Source organism: Symphodus melops (genome assembly GCF_947650265.1).
Source record: "Symphodus melops genome assembly, chromosome: 6".
NCBI classification, from domain to species: Eukaryota; Metazoa; Chordata; class Actinopteri; order Labriformes; family Labridae; genus Symphodus; species Symphodus melops.
In genome coordinates this window covers 19965955-19982405 of record NC_136696.1, presented here as the reverse complement: position 1 = coordinate 19982405, position 16451 = coordinate 19965955, and the positions used below count along the sequence as shown (strand labels likewise).

Sequence of the window (16451 nt, the reverse complement as noted above, 5' to 3'; positions counted from 1 at the left end):
AGCCCTTTCTATCCCTGAGCACAAATGTATAGAGAAGTCCACGGCAATAAGCCCACAAAAATGGTTATCACTGAACTGATGAAGTCAATCACATGCTTAAGATAGTTTTCGCTATTTTGAAAGCTGCAAGATGTCCAATAATAAATAAAAGATGTGTGACAGCGAAAAACAAGAGCAGAGCATGACAAAGCTTTGTCCACTGAACGTTCTTCTCTTTTATTTGGATGCTGTGAGATTACCAGATGCAGAAAAGCTTCAGGGTTATACACAACAGTGTGTGTCTGGTTGCGTCATCTTCTTCGCATGTGCATCAAAAAACTTGAGTGAGATTACAGGTGCTTTCTCTGCTCTGGTCTCTCTAAAGCGTGTGAGAGGTTGTGATCCCATGAGAGCATTACACAGCCATTTGAGGGAACACAAGTGAGTCTCCTAAGCTGTGAACACATGTACTCCTGCACACGGAAGACCCGAGCACTAAAACATTGATGGGAAATCTTCCACTGTGACGCAACACATCATCAGTGACACTTAAAGTGAGATGAATATTTCAATGACCTGGTTGAGTGGGGACATTAGGAGTCAAACGTGGGGGAAGCCACAGGGGTGAAGTCTGGGGATTTCACTGCCAAACAGTTTGCATGCAGAGCTTCCATTTCACATCTATCCCCTGCAGGAACAGGGGGGTTAATGTCCAACTTTGCTTGGTAACACTGACAAAAAAGAATGTATAAACAAAATGCACCCATTGGGACAAGGCATTGTCTGAAATATTTGCTCCTTGCATCATATGTATTTATTTATTATCCCTTTCAGAAAGAAGCTCAATAGGACAATATATAGGTCAACCCAGTTTTTATACAAAAGCAGGTTTGGCTGCATTTTAAATAAATAAAAAAATGATATTCATATTTGTTTAAAATATTGATAATCGTTTTTAGGGGAGAGAAAAATCTAAACTATTATCTGATTATGAGGACAACGCCTGCTGGGTTGGCTGAGGAAAAAATAGGGGGGTTGCACTGCTGCAATATTTTTGCTCCCTGTGTGAAGTCGGAACTCGGGGGTGTGAATGAGTCTGGAGAGCGGTAACACACTTCGGATTTACCCTCAAAACGCTGTGCAGTAACCAGACAGACACCCACTTAATATTTAAATTCCTCAGCAGCGTTTATCCTCGAAAGTAACAAGGGACCCTCTGCGGTTTCAAGGGAGACCGGGAAGTGGACAAACAATGGACACATGGATCGAGTTTTACCGCTGAATGGCCGCGAAATTGGACTGATGTTTTGCAAAGACTTCTGCTGCTGCTGCTGCTGCTGCTGCACGGACCGGGCCTTGGAGGAGCCACTCAGCGACGAGGACAAAAGGAGTGCAACAGAGGACGCGTGTGTGCAGAGAATCGGTGCCCTAGATCTGTACAACATCTGACTTACTCTGTCATTCAGCTTCTCTCATGCTGTCTCAGGCAGCAGTTTCTCCACCCGCACCAGGAAAAACAAAGAGAATGCGTTCAGAGGCACACAATCTCTGTGCGTAAAGGGAGACGCGTCGGTGCGTATTTGCTGTACTTTTCCAACATGCGTGCAATAAATCATGCTTGTTTGCTGACTAACTTATGTCCTGTTTCATGACCCTGCTGTTATAGCTGTATTATAGACTTCCTCATTCTTCATATCTGTCATGAGTTATGGCGATGCCTGCAGAATCTGACAGCACCGGTGCGCAAAACAGCACTCGTGAACAAACCATAAACGCACCGGAACGCAATGGTTATGTGAAAACATGTGTCATCCCACAGTGCCGTGACCGAGATTACGAGTCATGGGTGAGGCTAATGTTCACAAAAATATGGGGTTCCCAGAGATTGCGAAGTGCGCTGTGTGCGGGGTCGCTCTCGGTTTTTCTCGCTCTGTTGGTCAAATGTGCAGATTGGAGCGCTGACAACACACTCCTGCATTCATCGTCTCCCCTTCACTTCGTCTCAGGCTGCGCGGCGGAGCTGTTGCAAACTTGCTGGAGTGTGCTTTCGCCATTATTCACCCTCGTATGTGCCTTCTTTTGGGTCGGGGTGTACTTAATCCGCTGCGGGGTTCTAATCCAGACCGCCCTCTCCCTTTTAACCTTGTGCCACCTCGGAGAGGCGGCGGTGTGGTCTCTGCTGGACGGAACAGATGAGCAGCTGCTTTCGTTCTCCACAGCAGCCGTGGTCGTGCTCGTCTGCGTGGCCACCGGCGCACTCATGGTAGCGCGGCTGAACCAGGGCATATCTGTTATCGTTTTCATCAGCCTCGTCAGGACTATCTCCCTCTTCTCGCTGCACAAAGTCCGGGCCACTTGGAGACCGTACGTGGCGTACCTGGTTGGAGTGCTGGGCATCCTGCTGGCGAGGTATGCTGACAAGCTCCTTCCCAACGAAGGGAGACACAAGGAGGGCTGCACCCCCGTGACTGGAGGCAGGGAAGAGGTCCCTGTATTTAAAAGGCGCAGGAGGTCCAGTTCTGTGATAGCCTCAGACATGGCAAACAGTCAGTCCAACAGTAAGTCACATCGCCGGACCTCTCTGCCATGCATCCAGAGGGACCAGGTAAGGAGTCACTGTCCCGTTTAACTTTCTTTTTCTGCCTTGTTTTTCTTTGTTTTTCCTGTGCTAATGTGAAGTTGTTGTTTTTTTCTGTGGGGCATGGGGAAAAGAAGGAAGCAGAGAAATTGCAAAGAAAAACACTTAACTTTTTAATGACTGTTGAGCAATGCATTTCCCACTAATGGTTACAGTTTTTTAATGAAAAAATAAAACACAACAACAGTAACAAAAAGACCCAGAAATAATATATGATGATATTAATATCACATTTTACTTCACATGATAACATTACATTCCTCTGTTGTCTGTTGCAGTTCTGTGTTTTGACGTTGTTCGTTATTACTCTGATAATCTTTGGACTACTATTCTATGGCAGACAGATGTGTGACTATAGTAATAAAAAGTAGTATATATTTGTATATTGATATTTTATGATATTTGTTTTTATGGCACTCTAACTTTATTTATTTTTACCATAAAAAAATAAATTTGTCACATGTTCCTCCAAAAATGTTGCACACACTAGTTCATTTGTAGGGGTATAGATATAGACAGGCAGACTGAAGCAGTATAGATGCAGGTCTCTTTTGTTGTCTAAAAATAAAGTACAAAATGAGGTAATTTGTTGCCAAAGGGGTGCTATTTTTAAAGCAGCTCTGAAGTCCTGATTAGAAAGGGAAGCTCAGGATGCAATATCAGTGATTCATCTCATTCCTGATTATTAATGTCAAACATTTTCCCCAGATGATCTCTGAAACACTTTTACAAACTGACTAAGGCATTTTATATTTCTGTCCTGCACTTCTTCCACGCTTGCTTGTCATCACTCATCTGGACTCATGTCCTTAGACCTGCAGGAATTTAGCAGCTCTGTATTTTAAACCCCCTCTGATACTGATACCCATGCCCACCTGTGTTAAAGAGGAGACAGGAGGAGAGGGGGGATCCTATCAGCTCCTCAGCCCTCCTTATGGAAAATCAATGAGCGCGCTGAGTGTGAATGGGAAACAGACTTGGGGAGTGATCAAAGCTCTCGTTGTGACCTGTGAGTGTGGGGAGGAGGAGGTGTGAGAGGCTGCAGTGTCGGCCCGGCCACTTGAAAGGCGCCCTCAGCTCTCAGGGCTAGTTAGCGTTGTAGTGTGTTTGTTTGTTTTTGCTTGTGGTCACTCATACATACACACACACACTAACAAACAAACGCACACACACACACACACACACACACACACACACACACACACACACACACACACACACACACACACACACACACTTGTTTACATATCAGATATGAAAAAACGTTCAAACTTTATTCTTACTTCGGTGTGAACTGTCAATCATTCTAACTCTGAAGTGCAGGACTGTGTTTTCTTTAGCTGATAGAGAGAGGGTGTATCTTTGTTTTGATTATGAGCTGGAAAATAGCCAGCCCTGTGTAGTTTACATTTAAAGGTTACTCTATGACTAAATAATCATGTGCACAAAGCCTTTGCACGCAGATTATTTTTCACTCTGCTGAGTTTAAAATTACAACACTGCCAAAAATGTGAGTTTGCAACAGTAATCTTTGTCTAAATTGACAGCGAAAACAACATTATTATAGACTGTTGTTTATTTACGTCACTGGTGCTCTTTGAATATATGTTTATTTTTTAGAAATTGTTTCTATTTTAAGTGAAGGATTCTTCTATTTTCTTCCTCCCAACATGATGATGCAAATACATTATACTGTACGTTTAAAACAAGAAGAGGAAGGACAAGTTTACGTGCAAAATTCAGATTACATTACCTAATAATGGAATTGCAGAGGAGTTAACAATAATAATTAAAAAAGAAACCTCCCAAAAATCAAGACATTTGTTTTTTGTTGTTCTTCATGCAACTGCAGCAACTAACATCATTGTGTCTGCTTTAAGGGATGACTGTAACTCACTAAATCTTACAAAGATGCAAATGTTTACAACATCTGTGACTCTCCTGTGGTGGGAGCCCTCTGCTGAGAGAAGGTCTCTGTGACATGTAATTGTGGTCCATAAAGACAGAAGGGCTCCAACTGGCTTGATAGGATATAACAGTGAAGTGAGGGATAATAGATTGTAATGTTCAGAGTGTTTTACTGCTCACACTCATCTCTGGCTGCAGTACTAAGCAGTTGACCAGTTATGGCCTTGCTGTAATTGAGACACACATGGCGTACATATGCTGTCCTAACTGTGTCTTGTCTGTGTGGTCTCTAATGTTTAAACAAGACCATGCTGACCCACGCTAGTCATCACCTCACTCACACGAGACCCTGGCCTCCTTAAGGGGGTCAAATGCACGTTTTGAGGGCCACAATGCAGCCACCACATGGTGACAGGAGAAGTGAAACGGCCAGACACCATAAAATAACGAAGTGACTCAGCCGCGATGTAAAAAAAAAAAAAGTATGCTAACAGTATGGCAGCAGTGGAGCATCCTGAAGTCCTATTGCTTCTTGTTTTGAAGACATAAAGAGGCTGCATGATGTTTAACAGCCCTGCCCTTTTGTTGTGATCGGTAGAGTTATGATGTTTAAAAAGAAGCAGACAAGGAGTAGATCTGCACTTTGCTTACGTGAAGATGTTTGCGTAAGTGCTGTGTGTCTAAAGTGTTTGAAGAACAGCATGAGTTTGGATGAAGGATTACCGTTGATACTTAACTTTGTTTTTCTCACGGAAGCTTCTGCCACAGACCTTTAGAGTCTTATATAAAGGCACTTCAGATTGATAGTCACTGTGTAAAAACAGTTTATGCAAAAAATAAATAGAGCAAAGAGGAATCCCGCTGCCTTCTCTTCCTTACAAGCCTTTAAGCTGCCATGTTGCCCTCGGCCGCTCAGCAAAAGCCATGCTCTGAGGCTAGCTTAAGCCTGCACAACTATAGATTTTAAAAAACAGCAGTTTTTCTTCCTTTTGATTACAGATTGGCTGCCAGCACATATTAGCTCACAAAGTATGTGTATTTCGCAATGCAGGGGTTGTCCATCCCATCAGAAGCTTAATAAAAGAATTTTCAGCTGATCTGATAGCGTTTAGCAGGGGCCTCTGTGGGAAACTTCTTTATCTTGGGTTAATACACAATGACAGGCCAGTTCTCTGTGTTTCAGCTGGGGATATCAAACTAGAGGAAGAGGTGTGGACTTGTGGTGTGGATTGCTTTTCACAGCGTGTAGGCAAATTTGAATCCAAGGCTCTTCTGCTGCAGACATCAGCACTGGCATAGAACTTTCTCTCGTCTCCAGCAGAACAATCTGTCTGTGTTTCTAATAGCATACATTGAATGTTTCCAAGTAAACCTATATGAGCTGCAAAATTGGAGCAGAGATGATTAGCCAGGATTGGGAGAAGACATTTGTCAGATGCTTCAGCTTGTGTTCTCTTCCAGGCGTTGCAGCCCTTCCCTTTTCTGTCAGAAACACCAGCCCCGTTCACTGCACTCTGCTCGCTGTCCTCAGCGCTCTGTCGCTGTCCTCTCACTGACACCAACACAAATATTATCCCAACCAGAGAAGGAAATTCTTCCTTAACTTGGATGATAAAGATATTCATGAAATCTATGGTAATGACTTCCTGTGGAATTGGATCCAAACATAATTAGAGTTGCTGTTGTAAATGCTTCCTGTTACTCTATATTTGCTGCACAATCTGTAATTGAATTGTGTTTTGGATGCAGGAAGTTGTTGATAGCCTGTAGGCCAGTGATTTACCACTGTGCACTCTCATCCCAAACAGCTTGTTTGTATTCTAAACACATTGCCCAGTGGGATATGATTTCTTACTTTTTTTTTTGACTGGACCATCCTCTGGGTTAGAAACTGTCTTCTCTTGCATTTGGAAAGGAAGCCGATATCAGTAGGGCTTTGTATGTCTTGTGTTTGGGCAATCCACTTCACACTTTCAATCCCCATTTAGTCCCACTGTATTAGCTGACTGTGCGTGTGTGAAGAAGCAAAGGCTGAAGGAACTGGTGTAGGAATGAAAGTAGGTCATTCGAGGTTTTGTTTAGTAGCCAGGCAAAACAGCAGGCTTAGTCAAACCCCCCAGAATGGTGGAAGAGTCTTGTGTTTGACTGATGCACTGAAGAAACTTCACTGTATGCTTGTGCTCCAGATTTGTATGTGTTACCTTTGCCATGTTGGCTTCCCAGTGTGTAGCCACATTAAAATGGGATTTTGTCTGTAGCGGCAAAAACAAGAGTGTCTTTACCCAAACAGATAGGATACTGGTTGTTGTAATAGACAGTTCCCAAATGTTTCAATTATAATTCCGGTCCTTCACAACCAGATTTTTTTTTTCATTGCTCAAGACATGATTTGCATCTGTCATGATGTCTTTGTCTCCTATTAAAATTTGTGAACAAAGTAACGGCACGACAACAAAGTTTATTGGGGTGAAAAAAGCAAACAGTCAGACAATTAGAGAAATTATAAACAAACCAATGAGATAATCTGAAACAGGGGTTTTCATTTCATTGAAAAGTAAATGAACATTACATTTTTTTTCACATTTTATCAAACATTTTTATGCTATTTTTAATTTTTTTTAATTTTTTAAGATTTTAACTTTTAACATGGTTTGTCTTTTAAAGATCTTCCAACACACGTTCTCTCACATTAATGCTTACATTGTTGGCTACTTCAGCCTGAAGTAATTTAACAGTAAATCCTCAACAATCCCTCCTAAACTGAAAACAGACTCAAAATTTGACAAACTTAAATCCTACATTGAAAGGTCCGTTCAGGATAACTCCAGCTCATTACTTTTATACCACATCATAGTCAGGGCGCCAAAGCCAAATTATTAATGTGCATTATGCACACTGCTGCTTTAGTATCACTGTGTCAATATTGTGCATGCATTTTCTAAATATATTTTAATCATTAGCAATGCAAAACCCACACACAGTAAGTGGAGAGATGTGGGGACTCAAGTCTCCACAGACAGCCAGAAGACGGACACTCCGCTCATCTTCTGAGCCTCTTCAGCGCCTGGCTCAGTGTGTTTGAGTAAACTTGTTTTTTAATTATTTATATTTCTGATTTGGTCTTTTGCATATGTTGGGTCTTGATGCCTTCTTTTGATTGAATTTCCTATCCCAAGGATTATTAATTGAGACCAAACATGAGTGCCTGGTCTCAACAGACTACCACAGTTTAACCCAGCGTCATACTGTCAACTTTTGTAAAAATGTCTCTTGCTCCGCGTCCCCTGAAGTCCTCTGTAGCAATTCAATCTAAATGTTGGAAGGTTAAAAATGTTACAAAATGTGATTAATGTATTGCAAAGAGTAGGTTGACAGACAGTTTTTATTTATTTATTTTTCTATACTTTATTAATCCCTGAGAGGGAAATTGTGCTTCCCACTCTGATATGGAGTCACACACATGCTCCAGCAGGACCTGGGGACATGCATTAATGGAGAGATGTCAGAGTGCGGTGGCTGGCCCCACTGCAAGTGCCCCCTGAGCTGGTGTTGGTTTGGTGCCTTGCTTAAGGGCACCTTGGCGGTGATCAACTTCCACATTTTGGTCCGCATTGGGACTTGAACCTCCAGTTCCTACGGACTGAGCTACTGCCACCCCCATTAAATCTTCATGACTAGCTTGTGTATCCTAACCCCACAGAAAAAAAAAACATGACTCTCTTTGTAAAGTGTCCTGCAAAAACTTTTGTTATAGTTGATCTGCTCTATAACTTTGCCCTGTTCCTTGATGTCAGATTACTACGAGTAGGGATTGTCGAAAAGCACTAAAAGAAAACCCCATTTGTTATAGTCAGATCATCCTTTAAACTGTACCTTACAGGGCTCCCCCATCTGTGTCCAATTCTTTCATTACCTTCATTCACAGCAACACGAGCAGCCCATATCCTGACTCTTGCCCCGAGTCTCTGTTCACCTAAGCCAACTGAACATGAGGTCCAGGACTTAGCTGAGTACCCTTCTTCCTTCGCTTTCCAAAACCCCTGGCATGACCACAATCTGGCTCCCCACTGACTTCCATGGAAATTATGGAAGGACGTCTGTGTGACCATGTGTGTGCAAGTAAGCGAGTGTGTCTATGCGTGCGTTGCCAGCAGCTTGATGGCTGCCAGCTGCTGAAGGCTGAGAGGTTGAATCCGCTCGGAGAAACGCGTAGGGCCTCAAACCACAGACACAACCCAATGCAGCTGTAACTGCTAGACAGGCACAGGCTTCCAGTCCTGACACACAGCACAAATATTAACACCTTGGTCTCCTAAAAGAATGTAATATATCTGAATATGATAATAATCGGATGCACTTTTTTTTTTTTTTTTACTTTTGTGAGTGTGTTGTCGGGTAGATTACACGCTGTTCTTTCTGCTTCAGATTTCTGTTCGGAACTGAGGCGATTATGTCAGTCAAGTTTTCTGTGTTACCATAAGAGACCGACTATTTCAGTGATGGAGGTGAACAGAATGTTCCTGGCACACGTGTGCATGCTTACAGTACGTGTGTGTGCTTGTGCATGAAATGTGTGTGTGAGATAAAGAAAGTGAGAGTGGAGAGTGTGTTCGTTGCGAAGAACTTCCTGCATGATTATTGCTGGCTATTGCTAGCACTCAGTTATTGAATGATGTGCTGGTGCAAACAGCAGGCTGATATAAACAGACATAGATGCATGAACATCAGAAAACTCTGAAAGCTGAACAACGCAGTAACCCCACATGTAAGCAGCCCAAGTAGTCTACAGTAAATGCATATAAAAAAAGCCTTTGAGGAACAACATATTCATGCTTCAGATGATGGGTATGTTTGTTGAGCATCTCTTTCAAAGGCTGCTGTCTGGCTAACATTGCTTACACCACTGCCAAGAATGGGCAGGACCAGAGGCAGCACGGTAGCCTGTCATAGGCTCTCTCCTTCTGCTGTCGTGACTCAACTTCTATTGACTTTTGAATTTCCCTATATCTGGGATCTTTAAACAGCAAAAAATGTTAGCCATTCGCAATAGGGATGGATGCTTGTCAAACTCTAGATATCTCTTCATGAGGCTATGGTCAGTCAGAACCAAAAATGACTGAAGTTTTCCCAGCAATGTTTACAAAACAAGCACTTGTGAATGTCACACTAAAGCAGAGTGTCGGCTCTCTAAAGGATGAGCAGGTTAATTGATGCTAGTTCTACTTTGGGTAACTTAACACAACATGTCCAGTTTTCATCTCTATTTATCCTCCTGAAGGGCCTTTTCAATCACACGAGGAACCAACCTTAGAGACAGTGACCCCTTACATGGGAGGACATTCCTGTGCTTGCCCCAGCGTTAAATGAAGTGGAATGTGCAGGTTAAGCAGACCCCAGAAAGACAGGCCTGTAGGCTCATTCACCCAGCCCTTTCCTTCTCAGCCCTCCCCTCCCTCACAAGCTCCGACCTGAGCCAACACCACCATCCTGGGCTGTCACCAGGTGTGCAGCTGGCCTCTGCAGAATGAATAGACACTCTCACATAGCCCCAGGAAGTGTGTGTTTGAGAGTGTGTGTGAGGAGAGAGCTAGAAGCAGAGAGAGGGGGTAGAATAGTCCTTGATGTTAATATCTGCAGTCAGTAGAGTAGGATATGTGAAAAAACAAATGGAAGAAACAACTGTTAATTTCTCCTCTCAGAGTGTTCACATGCACATCTGGAACAGTGGTATCCCAGATCTGATCTCATGGCCTTTGATTGGTGTCCGGGGTTCAGGGAGGAAGTGCAGCTAATCCCTCAGGTTGAGCCTGGCCATTGTGTCTTTACAAGAAACAAACCAGAACAAAGTCCTTGCTGCTGCTGCTGCTGCTGCCATGATTTATTTAGCAAGCAGGAACATTTTGAACCCCTCTGACTGGAACTGTACTATAAATCCAAACATGGCCAGCTATTAATTGATTATATATTTTAGGGGCCTGACAAGGCTGGCTGTTTTCACTGATGGATAGTGGTATTTTGTAATCCTCTATCTTGCTACAAAGGGCAGACTATACAAATATGTTATTTATTTCAAATCGTTCATGTGGCATTTGTCTCTAATCTTGACAACCTTTGTTTTTACAGCACTGTTGCTCATAATTACTATTAGCATACAGTTATGGATTCCGTAGTTTGACAAAAGATTTTAAACAACTCGAAAATACTGCATTAAAAATAGGTACTACTTTCAATTTCAAAAGGTCTTTGAGGCGAATGTATAGTAAGTCTAGATTTTAATGGTATTAAGGTCAAACTCTTGTTAACACCTCCAGTTCTTGGAGGGGATTATCAAAAAACACCACTGATCAAATTGCTATGAATTGAAAAAAATCACCTCACTTGGAAGATGGAAGGTACACTTTTGTTATTGGACTTGTGTGCTACAATGTAGTCATAGATTGGCCAAATCAAACACAGTGTTTATAGGGATGTTCATAAGTGTTCTTTCTTCCCAAACACCCTTGACCACCCTTGGCCAAACATAGAGGTCAATTTTGTGGTCATATTATCTGATCTGTAGCCATATGTCTTGGTCATATGTGAAAAGCGGAGTAGAGCTTTCAACAGGTGAGTTGGATCAGCCGATTTTCAAACCTTGGACAAAGGAGAAATGAGACATCCTGGCCATGGGACAGTAGACTAACTCTTTACCCCAAGTTAGGGATTCAGAGTATTTCTGGCTCTTTTCCCGAGTGAGGTTAAGATGGATTCCTCCAGCTTGTTTCGACTTAGCCTTAGAGAGGGTAGCTCAGACAACTGGAGGGAGAGTTGAGATGCTATTCCTTCACATTGAAAGGAGTCAGTTGAGGTGGTTTGAGCAATGCCTCCTATATGTCTTACTTTGGAGGTTTTTTGGGCACACCCCACTGGGAGAAGACCCTGGGTTAGACCCAACGCTTGCTAGAGGGATTATATATCGCTTTTCCATCTAGCTTTGGAATGCCAACTCCTCACCATGGAGGAGTTGACATGGGTTGACTTGCTTAGCCTGCTGCTACCACAACTCGGCCCAAGATAAGCTGAATAAAACAGATGGATGGAAGCTCTTGCAATCGATCGTATATTATAAGGCAGTATAATCTGTCAGACTGCAATACATTTTATTGAATATATGTATTCATAAAATCTTAATATGCAAACATGTGGCTGTCAGTTGAATGTAGTGGCATAAAAGCTAAAGTTTTCCCTCTGTCAGGGGGCTGCATGTCTGTCCAGCCTGATGGCTAGTTAGAAGGAAATGTGTTATTGTAACCTCTGCCTGGTGAGCCCTCCCCATCCCTCCAGCCCACTGCCTCACTGGCTCACCATGAGCCTGTCTGTCCTTGCAGCCAACAAGGCTTCTGCTGTTCCCTGCTCAATGCTGTTTTACTCTCGAAATATGTTGGAGGGGAAAAAAACTGTCTGTACATCTGTCTGTCACTCAGGTTATTTTACCCCTTGCTGGGACAAGAGTCTTAGGGTTTGGGTCAAGGGCTGTTTTTAATTTTTTTTAATTTTATACACTTTATTAATCCCCGGGGGGGATAGAGACATGCTTCTCATACACACAGGCCTGAATCACACACATGCACAAGCAGGACATGCATTAATAGAGAGATGTAATAGAGAGTGTGGTAGCAGCCCACAGGAGGCGCACACTGAGCTGGTGGGGGTTTGGTGCCTTGCTCAAGGGCACCTCGACAGTGCTCCAGAGGTGATCTTGCACGTCTCTAGCTACCAAACCAACTTCTATATTACAGTCCGCATTGGGATTTGAACTGGCAACCCTCCGGTTACCAACCTAAGTCCCTATGGACTGAGTTACTGCTGCTTTTTGTACTCACTTACTTTTAATGAGTAAGATATTAAAAAGTGAATGTGTTGGTCTCGTCCTGCACTGAATTGTTTAATATACTTGTTTTTTTCCAAGAGTTGCTTTATTTTTGTGCTGGGATTTTAATATCTTTTCTTTCATTTCCTTTTCTTTTCCATGCTCTGTATTTGTTAGTACCATTCCTTGTACCTTGCACAGAGAGAAGTTTGTACAGAAAGTGTGCCGAGGTTTGTGCATTATCAATTATGAATAAAAAAGACCAAAACAAAATTTAAAGAAAAATCTTTCCAGTCAAGTGCTAAGTGCATATCATATTTCACTCAATTTGAGATTCACATTTCAATCCTTGTGACTGCAACACGTTCAGAGGGCCTAAGATATTGTAATGTGATCGACTGAGTGTCATGCTGGTTACATGACACTCAGTTGAGCAGCGCACCTTAACACTTACAGGAGTTCAACTTAGAACTGTTTCATTCAATTTAAAAAATGTGACCCTCTTATCCTCAGTCAGCTTTCTTTGTGTCTGAGTAGAGTATCATAGCATTGTGACCCCGTCCAGTACATCTTTGCTATGCACCACCTGCTAACACACATGCACACACACACACACACACACACAAAAACACACACACATAATCCAGCAGGCAGGGTGCGGGCAAGGTGTCATTGATTTGGAGCCATCACATAGAGTAGAGGACACATGATTTAAAACCTGCAACAGGTTGGGAAATGTTTTTTCACCTTGGCCTCCATTCAAGTTATGCAGTCAAAAAGACGTGAAGGGAGTTATTTGAAATGTATACTGCTGAACATTCCACACAGATCATAAAATGACCAACAATAACAAGGCAGATTATGAACATCCTAAAAAAATGGCATTAGTTACAATTCATTGTTTACACAAAAACATTGTTTAAAGGGATACTTCACCCATTTGCACGAAGCTTTGTATCATTAGAAACATGGTAGTAACATAATATGTATTTCTTTGCCTGGAAGTTTTCTTCATGTGATGCAATATGACACTTTTTGCATCACATGAAGAAAACTTTCAACCAAAGAAAAACATAATTTTCTCATCTCAGGGCAAAATGAGGGTTGGATTCACGACCATTCAACACTGCTACCATGTTTCTAATGAAATACAGCTTCATGCAAATGGGTGAAGTATCCCTTTAATATCACACTGACTGATAATGTTTGTCAAGTTTGTATCCAAGGAAAGTTTGAATCTTGATAACATTCAATTCAAGCTTTTGCTTCAACACTCATTAGCAAAAGAAATTGGAAAAAAAAAATCTCTTTGATAAGACCTTACTTAGGAATGCAACTCACCTATAGCAATTACAACCAATTAAAAGCATATGTTTAGTACTATTATGGGGATAAAAGTGAAATCACATTTTCTATTTTGCTGTTGTCTTTCCAGTTGACCAGAAACAGAGATCATCACTTTATTGGTGTAGAATAAAAGTCCAAGCTACACTGTCTGTATCCTGTTTGTATGTGTGTGTTGCCAGACAAGTACTGTATAGGTGAGATAGCAGGATGTTGGTTTCCAAGCATCGCCTCCTGTGCGAGGTAGGAAAGCTAACCAGCTAATTGCTTTACAGATCATATGCCAATTCTGATCCTTGGACTTTTGTCCTCGTCACATCCTCACATGCAGAAACAGATGAGAAAAAGACATGCCATGACATAACTTGTGGGCCTCATTAGAAAGGCGCATGACATTGTATTGGAAAACTTCAAACAAATCCCTTATCAAACCAGATAATGCATAGCTACATGCTCTGTGCAGACAGAGAGCGAGAAAGAGAGAGGGAGAGAAAATTGAATCAGGACTCACTCTAATTGTGATTGAGGTTAGAACAGGCATACTGAGCCTTTATTTGAATGGTTTTGTGCCTTTGGCTGCCTCAGGCTCCTCTCTCCACGCACTCTCTCTTTCAATAATGTTTTTCATTAGCTGCTGTTCCATTCATACTCTCACTGATCTCTGCGTTGTCTCCTCCGGGACTGGACAGCTTAAATGAAATCTCTGTACAACTGCAGCAGACACCTAACCTCTTTTCACATTTTCTTTGGTATTTTTCTCAGATCTGTGCTCTCCATGTGGAAGAAGTTAAGTCTCAGGTCTTTGGACTCAAGACAGTTGACTGCAACCATTTCATATGACTCTTTAAAAAAAAAAAACATTTGTTGACACTTTTCATCATACTTATTCCTTCATAAGTAATCAGGCGTTCCCCTTGTGTTTTGTGGTCATTGTAAGGCAGACTTCATCAATAGGTTTTAAGAAATGTGATAGGTTTGGCAGGTGATCCATAAAGGCATTGGAGAGAGCATTTCCATTGTAAGGACAAGGAACGGCATGCAGTGGTTTTGGCAAAGCTCCACAAACTGTAGAGGCAGAAGGACTTTTGACGTCATCAGGAAACGTGACCCACTTCGCAAGGAGCGAGGAGCCTTGGGCTGGTTGAGCAGATGTTGCACAGATGAGCCTGCATGCGCACACACACGCACACACACAAGGACACGCATACATGTGCACCTACCCGGAATGCACACTTCATACTCTGCCTTTATTTTCCATAAGAATAGCGACAGAATAGCAATCATTTACACAGGAACTTTATACAGGTCCTGGTCAAGTTTGTGGTTGTGCACAAATGTGAACTGATGTGATTTTGAGCTTGTTGCTCGCAAAAGAGGAACAACATTACAGAAAGGGAGGCTTTGAGTCAACTGCTAAAGTCCTATGGTCCATCTCGAAGCTGGTCTCAGATCGGTGAAAAGTAACTACAGTATCTTCTAGTTTGCCTTTAAGTTACATTGGTCCTGTTTGTTAAGTAGATTTAGGGACGACTAGAAAGTGTTTGGCAAAGGCGAGCCACATTTTCAGCTCTTCACTGTCTCTCTGGCATATCATTCAGGGGCAATCTCCCCTCCTCCTCTCTGTCATCACTCTGGCCCTCTCAGATGTTACATAAGGTCTTTTTTCTTGTCTGTGAGTTAGACATGTTACAGTGCAAAAGCCTCTCTTCTGTCTATCTCTATGTTATTTGCACCTTTTATTGAAACTGCTAAGATGCCTGTCAAAGTGCTTGTCTCTAGAGACGGGGGAAAAGATTGCTATGAGACTGAAATGCATGCCCACTGAAACACCACAACATCCAAACCTCTGGGAACATATGTATGTGAAATGTCAGGCATGAGGTCAAGTTTTACAAATTTTCTCTGTCACTGTACCTTTGGACCTCTACACAGTTATAATGATTTTTTTTAAGAATTTGTTTTAGAATAAAGTACCTCAAAACCAGACATACAGCCATTCAGCATGAACTTTAATTAGTCATCAACTGATCAGAGGATGCATAAGGGAGCAAAAACTGCCACTGAAAGCTGCCGTACTGTTGCTGTATGTGCTGCTGTGATAAAAAACATTTACTGTGATTAGCTCGTCAGTAAACATCTCTTCCTCTGTTTCACCTGTTCGTCCTGACCATAATCAACTTGCAGGTCGTTGTCATCTGGGGTGGGGGTGGAATAACAGAGAGAATCACTCCCAAGTTTCACTGCCAGCCTCAGTGTCATCTTTTGTGATTGTTTTGATTGAGAGCCTCCCGGCAGCAGAATTTACATACTGTGTGTTTACAATACAAGAATGGAATTGAAGTTGACAAAGTTAACTCTGGTAATGGGCTGTTGTCTGCACTCATATAAAGATAGCTGTCTGTAATAAAAAAAAATTAAGTTAAATTGTCGTCTAATGATAACCATTTGTGCCAGGGAGTTCAGTAACTGATGCCTGCTGCCTCTTTAGCTGCCCACACAGACTATACTCACAACACTGTTTTTGGTGGTAAGAATCCTACAGTATACATAGCTTGTTTTCAGAAGAGAAAAAAATGTGTGCATTTCAAAGAGTTAAGTTGATTAAATGTAATCATGGAGTTTTCAAGAAATCTTCACATACTGATGGGGGTGGGAGATCTGTTGAACCTGCAATCTGAACCCTCATGTGATTTGTATTAAGACGTCACTGGTCTTGCTCTGGACTTAAAGTAA

At 42.1% G+C, this 16451-nt stretch overlaps 1 protein-coding gene across 2 annotated transcripts in view; it reads left to right on the top strand.

Moving 5' to 3' along the window:
• The first annotated feature begins 994 nt into the window (after positions 1-994).
• LOC306825091 (cGMP-inhibited 3',5'-cyclic phosphodiesterase 3A-like) overlaps positions 995-16451 on the top strand; it is a 68206-nt gene continuing 52749 nt past the window's right edge. For both annotated transcript variants that reach the window (XM_079345616.1, XM_079345615.1), the window contains exon 1: positions 995-2584. In XM_079345616.1, coding sequence (XP_079201742.1) covers positions 1688-2584 — 897 coding nt within the window. In that variant the 5' untranslated portion in view covers positions 995-1687. The remainder of the gene's footprint in view (positions 2585-16451) is intronic.